The 14,334-nt window shown below is 43.5% G+C and overlaps 1 protein-coding gene across 4 annotated transcripts in view; it reads right to left on the bottom strand.

Moving 5' to 3' along the window:
* LOC138755131 (fer-1-like protein 6) overlaps positions 1 to 14,334 on the bottom strand; it is a 291,982-nt gene that overhangs the window by 36,108 nt on the left and 241,540 nt on the right. For all 4 annotated transcript variants that reach the window (XM_069920494.1, XM_069920493.1, XM_069920492.1 and 1 more), the window contains 5 exons: positions 14,102 to 14,153; positions 10,835 to 10,941; positions 7,999 to 8,130; positions 5,818 to 5,931; positions 4,415 to 4,542 (listed from right to left, as the gene is read on the bottom strand). In XM_069920494.1, the coding sequence (XP_069776595.1) occupies positions 4,415 to 4,542; positions 5,818 to 5,931; positions 7,999 to 8,130; positions 10,835 to 10,941; positions 14,102 to 14,153 (533 nt within the window). The remainder of the gene's footprint in view (positions 1 to 4,414; positions 4,543 to 5,817; positions 5,932 to 7,998; positions 8,131 to 10,834; positions 10,942 to 14,101; positions 14,154 to 14,334) is intronic.

Here is a 14,334-nt window from a genome sequence, read left to right as displayed (position 1 = left end):
CATCCAGCGCAGCTGGATCTTCAGCAGCGTGGACTCGATGCTGTCGACCTCTGCCATCTCGAGTACCTCGACGTTAGGGGTGTGAGCGCTCCAATGGATGTTGAGGATGGAGCGGAGACAACGCTGGTGGAAGCGTTCTAGGAGCCGTAGGTGGTGCCGGTAGAGGACCCATGATTCGGAGCCGAACAGGAGTGTGGGTATGACAACGGCTCTGTATACGCTTATCTTTGTGAGGTTTTTCAGTTGGTTGTTTTTCCAGACTCTTTTGTGTAGTCTTCCAAAGGCGCTATTTGCCTTGGCGAGTCTGTTGTCTATCTCATTGTCGATCCTTGCATCTGATGAAATGGTGCAGCCGAGATAGGTAAACTGGTTGACCGTTTTGAGTTTTGTGTGCCCGATGGAGATGTGGGGGGGCTGGTAGTCATGGTGGGGAGCTGGCTGATGGAGGACCTCAGTTTTCTTCAGGCTGACTTCCAGGCCAAACAATAATATTGTAAATAATGTGCAAAGAAAGAGTCCTTAAATGATTTTGTCATTGAGGAGTCTGATGGTGGAGGAGTAGCAGCTGTTCCTGAACCTGGTGGAGTGGATTTGACCTGCAGAAAGCTGTCTCCTGGGTGAAGTGGTGATTCTGGATAAAAATAGAAACAACGAGGGATACCCAAAAGTGCCTAAGTGCCATAACCTGTTACAAAACCAAATCCGGTGAAGTTTCACACAGCAGAGATTCACACCCAAAGGAACTCCATGCCTTCTACGCCTGATTTGACAACAGTATCACCGAAGAACCCCCATCTGCACCTCCACATCCCGTGTCGGATGTACCTGAGGATGACATGTGTGCTGCCTTCAGGAGCATTAATCTGTGCTGACCAACTTACCAATGCATTCATGGATACCTGCAATATCTCTCCAGGCTGTGGTTCCCACCTGTTTCAAGAAGGCACCAATCATACTGGTGCCCAAGAAGAGTGTAGTAACCTGCTTTAACAACTATCGACTAGTGGCACTTACATCAACAGTGATGAAGTGTTTTGAAAAGCTGGTGATGAGGCCTATCAGCTCCTGTCTGAACAGAGTTTGTGTCTGTTATTTCCTGCTGGAAAGTCACACAGGAATACCACTGCTTCCTTAGGTGTTTTGAAGAATCTTCTCCCTTCATTGGGGAGCATGATCTTCAGTGTTGCTGGGTGGAGTAAAGCAAATGGAATATCCTTAGATTGAAGTTCCCTCTTAACTTGGTCGTACTCCTTCCTGCATTTCATTAAACTGGTACTCAGGTCAGGAAAAAACAGTACAGACTTATCATCATACATGATGGGATCTGTATTCTGTCTGGATTGCCATGCGATGATATGTAGGATTTTTTTTATTTGAGCAAGTGTATCAGGACATGTTTTGGTCTCTGGTCTCTATTACCATGGAATCAGTTAAATGCTCTTGTCCCATCATGGTTAGGATCCAGTTTGCAAAAAAAGTTTACAATCATTTCCCTTGCAGCCTTCCTGAAGATTAATACATATGTTGTTGCGTCGACTAAAGTTTTCCAGTTCGTCAACTTTCTCCATTAAAAAGTAATTTTACTTCCTCAACTTGATAACACAAGAGCCCCGCTCTACTAACCGATCGTCCGCTGCACCGACATGTTCCTCCATCTCAGCTATGCGGTAGCTCAGCTTATCCAGCATAGTTTTCAGTCCAGAAATAGATTAATTAATTTCTGAGGTTTGAGAGTTAAGTTTACTGGAAAGAGTTTGATTGCCTTTTCTTATCTCTTGAAGGATAAGTGAGTCTCCTCCACTCAGATATTCCTGTGTCACTGCCATTGTATGAGCTTCTTGGCAGCCATCTCTGGGAATAGTTTTCTCTGCAGTTATCAGAATTTGCTCACTAGCTGAATCTACTTGTTTATTCTTTCATTTCCGGTCCATACTGCAGCTATCTGAACAAATTAAAGCTTTAAAATGAATTTGTTTGGAGAGCCCCTAGCCAGCGTCTATCTAGCTTCGCTGCATCATGTGACCTTTCCTCTACTCACTTTACACTTACAACTGTGTAGCTCAGAACGACAATAACACCATTTACAAATTTGTCGACAATACCACGGTAGTGGGTTGTATAAAGGAAGGGATTGAGTCAGCATACAGGCAAGAGATTGAAAACTTGGCTGAATGGTTCACCAACAACAACCGTACACTCACTGTCACCAAAACTAAGGAAGAGAAAACCAGAGATAAAAATCCAGTGATCATTGGGGGGATCAGAGGTGGAGAGGGTGAGCACATTTAAGTTCTTGGAAGTCCTACTCGGAGGATCTTTCCTGGACCCAACACACCAATGGCATTGTGAAGAAAGCACGTCAGTGCCTGTACTTCCCCAAGAGTTTGCAGAGGTTTGGTATGACACCAGAAACCAAGGAAAATTTCTACAGAGATGCGATGGAAAATGTGTTGATCAGCTGCATCGCGGTCTGGTATGGGAACACCAATACCCCTGAGCATAAAGCCCACCAAAAGGTAGTGGACTCAGCCCAGGACGTCACAGGCAAAACCCTCCCCACTATTGAGAATATCTACAGGGAATGCTGCTGTCGGAGAACAGCAGCAATCATCAAAGACCCACACCACCCAGCAAACGCTCTGTTCTCACTGCTGCCATCAGGAAAGAGGTCGAGGTGCCACAAGACTCGCACCACCAGGTTCAGGAACAGCTGCTACCCCTCCACCATCAGAATCAACAACAAACTCAATCAGGGACTCATTGAAGGACTCTGACTTGTGCACTTTATTGATTTTCTTTTGTTTTCTCTGTATTGCAGTCAGTTTGTTTTCATTCATTATCTGTTTGCGGTTCTTTTGTTTTCATTTTTCACAGTGCACCGTTTATTTTTTGCACTACCATTCTCAGGGCTGTATGTGATGTCATGTATGCACTCTGACTATAAACCTGAAATCTAATGCCAGTCTTGTTGCACCGAGACCTCTTTCCTGATGGCAGCAGCAAGAACAGAGAGTGTGCTGGAAGGGGTGGATCCTTGATGATTGTTGCTGCTATCTTCTTATTTTGCATATTTTCTAAATTCATGCAGAATCACATAAATTCATGTAGAATTTATGAAAACTACGGAAGTTCCAGGATAATCTCTAAGTCATTTAACATAATGCAGGAGGGAAGAGCCTCAGGGATTGAAGCAGACAGTTTTGGGGTGCCCTGCATCTCACCCTATGTTCTCCTATACTACTGCCAAAACTTTTAATCTACCAGAAACATAGTGCTTTGTGTATCCGCTCGTGCATTCCATTGTTAAAAGAGTTGCAATGTTAGTCAGATCTTCATCAATCTGGCTGGATCAGTCTTACGTGATCCTAACTAACTCACGAATGGAGATGAAAAAGCCAAACTAACCAACAGAATCAGGCTTTACTTATAACTTGGGCAGTATAGACAACTAGTAGAGGATTATTTAAACGTTGACTGAAAAAAATTGAGCAGTTCAAGAAAATATGCACTGGCATCTGAAGGCAAAATGTATCCATTCTGTTTTACAAGCCACATATAAAATGTGGGTTCATGACTTGTTATCAAGGTGGCATCAATCACCCACCCAGAGGTAACTATGTTTTATTTTGTTTGCCATAATTCACAAGTACAATATCTATTATTCTGAGTGTCTGGCACTGGTGATGCTGGGTCTCCTAAAAGGTGTTTTTAAAGGTTTAAGGAGTTCACTGAAAGACATAATGGGACAGGGCCAAATGCGGACACTGGGAATGCTGGTTCTGAAGTCTTGATGACAAGTTCTTGCAAGGGTGAGCAGTCATTTAACAGCCCAGGTCCATAATAACAGCGGTAGCAAGTGGACATGGTAGCAGTGCAAGAAGCAGTTTAAAGACCTCACATGCTCTCAAGGCATCCTATCCAATGCCAAATGCAGAACAAGCCTCAAACACTGCTCTCTCCACTTCTGTGTTGGAGGAACTCAGCAGGTCATGAGGCATCCATGGAAAGCAATAGGCAGCATCCAGCCTTCTCTGGATGTTTTCCATGGACGCGGCGTGACCGTTGAATTTCACCGGTTCTCTAGCTTTGCAGACTCTTTGCTTAATTTCCAATGTATCCTGCTGTGACCAACGGTGATATTTTTTAATCACAATTCAAGATTAACAGATATTTGGCCCACCTCAACTTCACAGATCTCCACCACTTCGAGACTCACACCTGTGCAGCACATCTTAAACCATTCCTGCCAATTAAATTAGGGCAATTCCCTCATACAGGCACATTGCAACACACTCATCGATAGGAAATGGTAGCATATGACAGAAGGAGCAGCAAAATCACTTGGGACAGGCACATGCAGCTGAGTCAATCAGTCAATGAGAAGCACATGCACAAAGATAATGCATCTTCAAACCTTCCAAATAGTGGGTTCAACTCTTTCGGGATGTAATTGTCACGATCCTTAATTTGAGTCTTGCCAAGCTGTAGTACAATGTATGGATCTGCTTTGCCATCAAGGTCTGCTGGATGCAGATTAGTAGCCTAGTAAAGGCAAACAGTTAAAAAGAATATATAACTACAGTATAACCAGGTAGCATAGTTAGCGTAGGGGCAGTATGGTTAGCGTAGCAGTTAATGCACTGCTGTTACAGAACCAGCAATAGGCTTCTAATCTAGCACTGTCTGTAAGGAGTCTGCATGCTCCCCCCATATTTGCAAGGGTTTACCCCAGATACTCCAATTTCCTCCCATCTTTCAAAGCAAAGTGGGGTGGGGGGAGCAGGTTGTAGGTTGATTCGGGTATTTGGGCAGCACAAGCTTGTGGGCCAGAAGGGCCTGTCACCATGCTATACATCCAAATTTTTAATGAAATAAATAATCGTGAAGCATATTGGTTTTAATATATGCTCATAATTACATGATGATTTCACTGGACCAGCAATTCCAATAGGAATGATTACTTTCATAGCAATATTTAAACTTTTAAATTTTATTTTATTTAAATTTAGAAATACAGCACGGTAACAGGCCATTTCAGCCCCAAGTCTGTGCCACCCAACTTGCACCCAATTAACCTACAACCCCAGTATGTTTTGAACAGTAGATGGAAACAGGAGCCCTCGGGAAAAATACACGCAGACACGGGGAGAACATCCTTACAGACAGCACGGGATTTGAACCCAAGTCCTGATTGATGACGCTGTAAAGGTGTTGCGCTAACTGCTACGCCAACCATGCTGCCCAATATTTTAAATGATATTCTATGCATAGTGGGTGCTTGGAACTCCCTTCTGTAAGTGGCACTTGATAATAAAACAATTCCTTTTAAACCACAAACAGGTTGATTTTTGGAGATGAAATAGATGTTTGAAGAGGGGTTGTAGATCAGCCACAATTCTGTTCGGTACAGGATTGAGGAGCTGAAAAGTTCTAATCTTGTCTCCGTGAGAGACTACCCCACATCTACCCCAGGTCATGCCTTGTAAAGGGAGATCTATGTAAGAAAGAAAGAATAAATTCTTCATTGAAACACTTATGTCTGAACAGGTTGAGGAAACAGATAAGATAACCTCTCATGTCCTGACCATTGGGCATTCTTCAGAGTTAGTCACACATCTGCAAATTCAATGGCTCTTATATCAACAAAAGTAGTCTGAGATTCTGGATGCTTCCAGCATTGTCTGCTTCAGCTTCAGATCTCCAGCATTTGCTGGCCTTGTTATTTATTTTGCAGAAGTTACAGTGAAACCTTGAGGGATAGGGTGGGGAGGTAGAGTTTGTATATATTTCCGTAGGAGAGGCACCCACGTTACTTACTGCCACAATATAGACTCGGATTAAGACTTTAACAGAACTGTTGGATGGCATTCCCTGCAGCATATTGTATTCTGCATCATGGTCATCAATGCATTTCCACAGGAAGAATGAACCCTGTAAAAGAGAAGAGAGCCTTTTATACTGTTATCCCATGGACCCTGGACTTTTTATGGAAGAAACTGAGCTTCCAACTGTGCAGCCTTTTATTTTAAAAAATTTAGACATACAGCACTGTAACAAGTCCTTCCGGCCCATCAGCCCGTGTGGCCCGTGTAATACGGAGGATGACGTGTGTCACACGATCGGTATCCAATCGGAAGTCACCTCACCTGCCAATCAAAGTCAACCTCCACCCACAGATTAGCACACCCCTGACCACTGGCCCCTTTAATCACCTAACACACACCTGGGCCAGACTCTCTAGCCGATTGCACTGTGTGAACCATCTGCCTCTTTTTCCCCCAGAACAAACCCCTGCTCCATTCCAGGTTGCGAACCATGGAGAAACATTGGTAAGGTGGGCGCTGACAAAGGGTGGGGAGCAGTGGTACACCTAGAGATCACCTTTATTGTAAGCCTACTTTAGTTAGTAAAGAGCCATGCCTGCACTGTATTTAGGGTGACGGGTACTGTGTTGTATTCCTCGACTGTAAAGCCATTTCTTCTCAGGTGGTGCAAATTTCGGGTAGCTGTTGCGTCCGATGCAATTGTATTGTGTGACCCTTGCAAGAGAGAAAGAAAGAGAGTGTGTGTGGTATCCCTATTGCAACTTCCCTACACTTGTGAATAAAGAGCACCGTTAATTAGCCAGTGTTCAGATTCGCTGCTCTTTGGACCCACTGAACTTGTTTTCTCTAACGCAACCCACCCATAAATATTTTTGAAGGGCGGGAAGAAACCAGAGCATCCAGAGGAAATGTACAAACTCCTTACAGACAGTGCTGGATTTGAACTCCAAGCACTGGCAGTAACTGCTACATTGACCATGCCGCCCTGCATTAAGCTGCATTGGCCTGCTACTTCAGTAGATACTCATCCAAACTTCTCCTCCAGTTTTAATGGTGCCTGGAATTTGCATTGTTCAAATACCCTTCTTGATTTGCCCCTCTTAATCTTTGTAATATTCTCCAGCTCAATAACGTAGTGATATAGCCTTTTGTGTATTTGAGTTGCAAAGACAGCTCAAGCAATGATGCAAGCCAGTTTCCCCTCCATCGACTCCAACCATATCTCCTTGTGTCTTGGGAAAGTAGTCAGCATATTAAAGGACCCAACCAACCCAGCTTAGATTCTCTTCTCTCCCCTTCTGTTGGGCAGAAGATACATGAGCTTGAAAACACAAACTCTAGAAGATTCAAGCTCTTCTTTCATGCAGTTTTCAGGCTCTTAAGTGGATCTCTCCCTGCCAAAAGACTACACCCTTGCACTGATTGGTAACTGTACTTTTTCCAACATCCTGCATAGTTTTTGTACTTTTCTCTACACCCTGCATTATTTGACCTGTGGTAACACTACCTGCTCTGAGTTGTTTGCTATTATTGCACTATTTGCCAGATAAGTTGACATACCCTGGATAGCACACAAAAGAGCTTTTTAACTTTATCCGATACACATGAAAATAAACAATTCAACTCAATTAAAATTCCTTCACATACTTCAACTGTCAGCAGAGACCACAACAATCTTGTCAATCAGCTCTAGATATTTTGTTGGCAGTCTTCCTTCATTTATCCATTTTTAGAAATCTCCAGCAAGCACAAACTATTCTTGACATGGTGGTGGTGTGTCATTACTTGAACCATTGCAATCCCTCTGGTGAAGGGACTACCACACTGCAGTTGAAGAGGGTGTTCCAGGATTTAGCCCAGCAACAATGAAGAGGCAGTGGTAATTTTCCAAGTAAAGAGAGGAACCTAATGTTTCCATCTGCTTTCCACATTCCCAGGTACCTAACATGTTCCCAAGTACCTACCATGTTTCCAAATACCTACCACATTCCCATGCCTACCACATTCCCAAGTGCCTATCACCTTCCCAAGCACCCATCACGTTCCCATGTGTCTACCATATTCCATGCCTAACATGTTCCCAAGTACCTATCCTGTTTCCAAGAGCCTACCACATTCCTGTTCTACCATGTTCCTATGTGCCAGTTTTTTGACAGCACAGAGTTAAACCCACCTTAAATTTTCCGACAATTCTTTCATCATCTGCACTCATGTCATCTTCATTTGCTTTGCCACGTAGGAGGTCAAATGTTTGCACCAAATCACTAAAGTTATCGAATGCTTCTTCTAATTCATTTTCATATATCTGGTGAAGAAAAAAAGAACCAAATGCCATTTCAATTATTATGATAAGGCAATGGATAAGCTGCAATGTACAATGAAAATATCGAAGTTTTCCAGGAGTACCAGACATGATCACTGGACAAGCACTAAAGGATAAATACATGATTATAACCCTATGGAAGCCCTTGATTATGCCACAACTGTTACGTCACAGGCCAGTCTTCCTTCAGTCAAGTTCATGTGCAGCGGGAGAGTAGTAAAGATTATATTGGGACCCGAATCTTGTTTTATAAGGAGGAATCACATGTCTGAATTTCTCATCAGAAAAGGGTAAAATCTCTTAGAATTTAACTGCTGCAATAAAATACACATCTTCGTCCCTTAGAAAATGTGTTTACATCCTCCACAACACCCCAGCACCTATCACCTCCCTGTTCTCTGTTTACTGGAATTTTCATTAAATGAGCCGTTGATCAATCAACCTGGGTGTCAGACTGGAAACCTGAAGACCTGCTTCCAGGATTCCCATCCACAATTTCTTCCCAGACTGCTTGTTCCATTCCTTTGGTAACTACCAGGACATCAATTCTATACAGTAATATTCAGCTCTCGGTCTCGGGGCTGTGGCACCAAACTGGGTTGTGGACCACTGTCGACATCCTCACCCCCCCCCCCCACCTCATGAAGCAAATGATACTGAATGATCACGGGCCACCGATACTTCCCAAGAGTGCCGCCATTGCCGGTGGTGCCCGCCTGCGCATCGTGATCAGTGGACTGAAGCGCCGGTGTCTCCACAGCGGTGGACTGAAGTGTCGTACTCCGAGTGACTGGACCACACTGCTTGACCCCTTTTATATCCTCGCAAATAATTTTCTTTAAACTACGTGCGCTGTATCGGCTCATTGTTTTGAATCGCGGCCTCAAGATCATCCAGGATCAGCCTCCAAGGAGCACTCAATGCTATCTTCTTCTCCCCTTCCACTTATGGCTCAAGTGAAAGGCACACTTTCTCTCATCATGTTCATCAACAGTTCCTATTAAACACCTATTTCTTATAGAACATAGAACATTACAGTACAGGCTCTTTGGCCCTCGATGTTGTGCTGTCCTATATATTCTTTATTTTTCTTCCATCCATGTGCCTGTCTAAGAGTCTCTTAAATGCCCCTAATATTTCAGCCTCTACCACCATCCCTGGCAAGGCATTCCAGGCCCCCACAACTCTCTGTGTTAAAAAACTTACCCCTGATATCTCCCCTAAACTTATCTCCCCTACTTTGTGCAGATGTCCTCTGGTGTTGGCTATTCCTGCCCTGGGAAAAATGCACTGGCCACCTTATCTTTGTAGACCTCTATTAAGTTGTAGTAGAAACACAGAAATGCTGGAGGAACTCAGGCTACCTTGAGGAAGGGCTCAGGCCTGAATCATCGGTTCTAAATCTTTCCCTCCTATGGACGTTGTGTGCCTGCTGAGTTCCTCCAGCATTTTTGTGTTTCTACTACAACCAACGTGCCTGCAGACTTTCGTGTTTCACTCCTTACAGACAGTGTTTGTGTTGCTGGCATTGTAATAGTGCTATACTAACTGTTATGCTCACCATGCCTTTCATTGTCATCTGTACCAAGATACAGTGAAAAACATTGTTTTGTGTGCTATCCAGGCAAGTTAATCTCAAAAGTATAAGATATAGTATTAAAGAAAAACATGGAGTTCAACATACAAGCCATCATCTTATACAGTAAAATCCCCAGTATCCGGAATTCAAGCAACCAGCAACCCAACCAACTGGCAAAAGAAATTTCAAGGAAATAAATTAATTTAATTAAAGTAAATAAAAAATTAAATAAAAGTTTAAAATTGTAAGAGTAAATGTTCTCCGAAGCAACACACAATCCACTGGTGAAGATGGGAGTGAATGTTCAGCCAGCGGAGCGCCCTGGTCATGCCCTGCCCGCAGCAGCTGTTTGAATAAAATGGCAGCACCTGGGATGAAGAGCCGGCCACTGGAGCCACTCTCCCAAAGTGTTTCCCCATTCCTGCCTAGTCAGAGTCTTTATCTTTATTACTGTTAAGTATATTAGTAAGGCTTTATCTGTAAACTTGGGGGAGGGTGGGTTAATTATGATGGCAGCATGGTTAGTGCAATGCTGTTACAGTGCCAGCGACCGGGCTTAGAATTTAAATTTAAATTTTCAAGCTACAGTAATGACATGATTAAAGTGAACTTTACATAATTAAGGACTACAATAGTGATTTTATTCAAATAACTTTACATTTTGCACTGTCATTGGTCTTTTAAACTGTTTATTCTTAATACTGGTGTATTAGATAGACATTGTAAGAGTGAGTCTCAGGCAACCGGAAAATTCACCTATCTGGCATCCACAATTCAGATACCAGGGATTTTAAGGGAGATCCATTCCAGATAAAAGTAAATCTGAGGGCTTGTGATGGGCGGGGAGGGGGGGGGGTGGAGAAAGAAGTGTGACTGGGGTTGGAATTTTCATTCAATATGTTGGTTGCCTTCCCGAGGCAGCGGAGGTGAAGATGGAGCCAATAAAAGGAAGGTTGGTTTGCACGATGGATAATTGCTTTTACCCATGGATTCTCATTTCGCTGGGCATTTCAATGAATGATATGTAACCATGAGCAATGAGAATGAGTCTGATGGACGGAATGCAGCTGTATTTCAGCAATGAGATCATTCAGATGTGGAGTCTACCTCTAGAGTTGCCCCGCAAGAACTCCTCAAGTTGAGTGTTTTATCCTTCTTTTTCTTTCCAACATCTTCATCATCGAAAGAGAGAAAACTGTCATGTACGTCCAGCACTAGAAATAAAAGAAGCAGATTAAAATTAGCATAATTCAGAAACATAAGCAACTTGTATGCTCCTCAAGTAGTGAAAGGCATAAATTTTAATGAAAAGAGTAGTCTGACTTGTTCATGAAATAAGCAAAAAAAAAATGTTGGACATATTCATCAGGCAGCATCTATGAAGAAGACAAATCTGGTTGAAGCTTCAGACCGATGACCTGGGTAAAGTTAGAGATGGAAGATTTTCAGTTCTGGTGGAGATGCAGAGAGAACCAAAAGTGAGATTAATGATAGAATAAATTCCAGGAGAGATGGAATGGTAAAGACACAGTGGTGCAAGGTGAAAGAAGATGGCAACGGGAGATAAAGGAACAAAATATCTGTGGACAGGGGGTGTAAATAATTGGGAATAGAAATAACTCCTGAAGTTGCAGAAGGAAACATCTGTGGACACTGGAAACTGCTGTAAGAGAGAATGCTGGAATTGTTCCTCACCTGGAATACATCTCCACACTGAGGCCAAAAGGCAGTTAAATGGGTGTCCTTCCTCTACTTCCCTTGAGCTTCAGTCAGCCAAAAGCAAAGAGGCAGATTAGAGGGACAGGCCACTGGAAACTCCAGGTCACATTTGTGGACTGAATGGAGGTGCTCCATAAATGGTCACCTAACATGGTCTCCAGTGAAGACTTAGGACAGTGAGCAAACTAAACTGAAAATTTAATAAGTGAATTGTTACTTCTCCCAAAGGGAGGTGGTAAAAGGGCAGACATTGGATTTATTGTAATTTCCCTTCACACTTCATACAATTAAAAAATGTTACTAAATCTCACCTTTTCCCGACCTTTTTGATCCAGATAATAAAACCCCCGGTTTCCGGAACCTATGGGGATTGGTAAATGTCGGATAAGTGAATTTTTCAGTTGCTTGAGGCTGTGTCTCATGTGATTAGCAAACTGAATGCAAAGGCGAGGGGGGAGGGGGTTCCAATTTTAAACTTTTGTATTTTTTAGCTATTTATTTTCCACAATTTTTTTTCCGGTTGCTTGAATTCCGCACAATGAGAATTTTACTGCATCCAGTTTTGAAGTGCTATTTTTTCAGCATTACACTTCCCACAATGACTTATTTCACAGTGGTATAAGAGTGGACCATGAGAAATGTCTGCTGTGCCAATAATACAGCTTCTGCTTTTGAGCACTGTCCAGGGAATGTAATCATATTATTCTGAGGAGTGAATACTGTTGTGGACTCCCTAAACATGCAAGCGTTCAAAGCATCTCTACACCTGCACTTTGAGGCAGATGTCTCTCAATTGCCTACATTGGTTAAAGAAACAATTCAGAGGAAGGCAATTGGTTACAAATTTGTGATATTATTTAATGGTCAAAGCACCCGAGTTCCCAGGAATTGGACAGTTCTACCTTCAACGACCAACAATCCTGCACACTGGAGAAGGAATGTTTTATGTTTCATTAAACATGCAAATTCCTAATTATGTCCTTAGTAAAAACACAATGGTGGAGAACCTCAGAAGGTCGAACTTTATATAGCAAAATAAAGATACATAACCAACATTTCAGGCTTGATCCCTTCATCAAGGTAAGATCAATGGACAAAATATGGGCAGTGCCTCCCAGTTTGGCCCCCACTAAAATAGATTTGGGCGCCTGCCTACATTTGCTCATACCATGATTAAGGCCTCAAGCCTGAAATGTTGGTTATGTATCATTATCTTCTTTGGGTTGGCTTCGCGGACGAAGATTTATGGAGGGGGTAAAAAGTCCACGTCAGCTGCAGGCTCGTTTGTGGCTGACAAGTCCGATGCGGGACAGGCAGACACGGTTGCAGCGGCTGCAGGGGAAAATTGGTTGGTTGGGGTTGGGTGTTGGGTTTTTCCTCCTTTGCCTTTTGTCAGTGAGGTGGGCTCTGCGGTCTTCTTCAAAGGAGGTTGTTGCCCGCCAAACTGTGAGGCGCCAAGATGCACGGTTTGAGGCGATATCAGCCCACTGGTGGTGGTCAATGTGGCAGGCACCAAGAGATTTCTTTAGGCAGTCCTTGTACCTTTTCTTTGGTGCACCTCTGTCACGGTGGCCAGTGGAGAGCTCGCCATATAACACGATCTTGGGAAGGCGATGGTCCTCCATTCTGGAGACGTGACCCACCCAGCGCAGCTGGATCTTCAGCAGCGTGGACTCGATGCTGTCGACCTCTGCCATCTCGAGTACTTTGACGTTAGGGATGAAAGCACTCCAATGGATGTTGAGGATGGAGCGGAGACAACGCTGGTGGAAGTGTTCTAGGAGCCGTAGGTGATGCCGGTAGAGGACCCATGATTCGGAGCCAAACAGGAGTGTGTGTATGACAACGGCTCTGTATACACTTATCTTTGTGAGGTTTTTCAGTTGGTTGTTTTTCCAGACTCTTTTGTGTAGTCTTCCAAAGGCGCTATTTGCCTTGGCGAGTCTGTTGTCTATCTCATTGTCAATCCTTGCATCTGATGAAATGGTGCAGCCGAGATAGGTAAACTGGTTGACCGTTTTGAGTTTTGTGTGCCCAATGGAGATGTGGGGGGGCTGGTAGTCATGGTGGGGAGCTGGCTGATGGAGGACCTCAGTTTTCTTCAGGCTGACTTCCAGGCCAAACATTTTGGTAGTTTCCGCAAAGCAGGACATCAAGCGCTGAAGAGCTGGCTCTGAATGGGCAACTAAAGCGGCATCGTCTGCAAAGAGTAGTTCACGGACAAGTTTCTCTTGTGTCTTGGTGTGAGCTTGCAGGCGCCTCAGATTGAAGAGACTGCCATCCGTGCGGTACCGGATGTAAACAGCGTCTTCATTGTTGAGGTCTTTCATGGCTTGGTTCAGCATCATGCTGAAGAAGATTGAAAAGAGGGTTGGTGCGAGAACACAGCCTTGCTTCAAGCCATTGTTAATGGAGAAGGGTTCAGAGAGCTCATTGCTGTATCTGACCCGACCTATATTTCCTATATAAAGGACATTGTTTGACCTGCTGAGTTTCTCCAGCATTGTGTTTTCACTTCAATCACGGGGTCTGCAGACTCTTGTGTCTTAATCCTTCATTATGTCCTTTCCTGTTTAGATCTCCTAATGAGAGGTGTGGAACCTAATAACCATGGATGGACACTGTCAAAGTAACAGAACTTGTGTCATCTCTCACCATCCTCATTTCTCCTGGAAGGTTGGTTGGAGCTTGAATCTTTCGCTTTGACCTAATCAGAAAGACAATGTTGAAAGTAAAGAATTATGTTCACATAAATAATACTACCTGTGGAAGTGCAGTGTAGTAAAATCATCATGGCATTTCAACATATTAGGACTGTTTCCCTTCTCTAGCCATCAGACAATATAGCAAATTGAGGCACATTTAGTGCTTGCCTACCATCGGACGGT

Source organism: Narcine bancroftii, chromosome 2 (genome assembly GCF_036971445.1).
Source record: "Narcine bancroftii isolate sNarBan1 chromosome 2, sNarBan1.hap1, whole genome shotgun sequence".
NCBI classification, from domain to species: Eukaryota; Metazoa; Chordata; class Chondrichthyes; order Torpediniformes; family Narcinidae; genus Narcine; species Narcine bancroftii.
The sequence above is the reverse complement of the archived record's forward strand: the minus strand, read 5'-3'. Positions and strand labels throughout refer to the sequence as shown.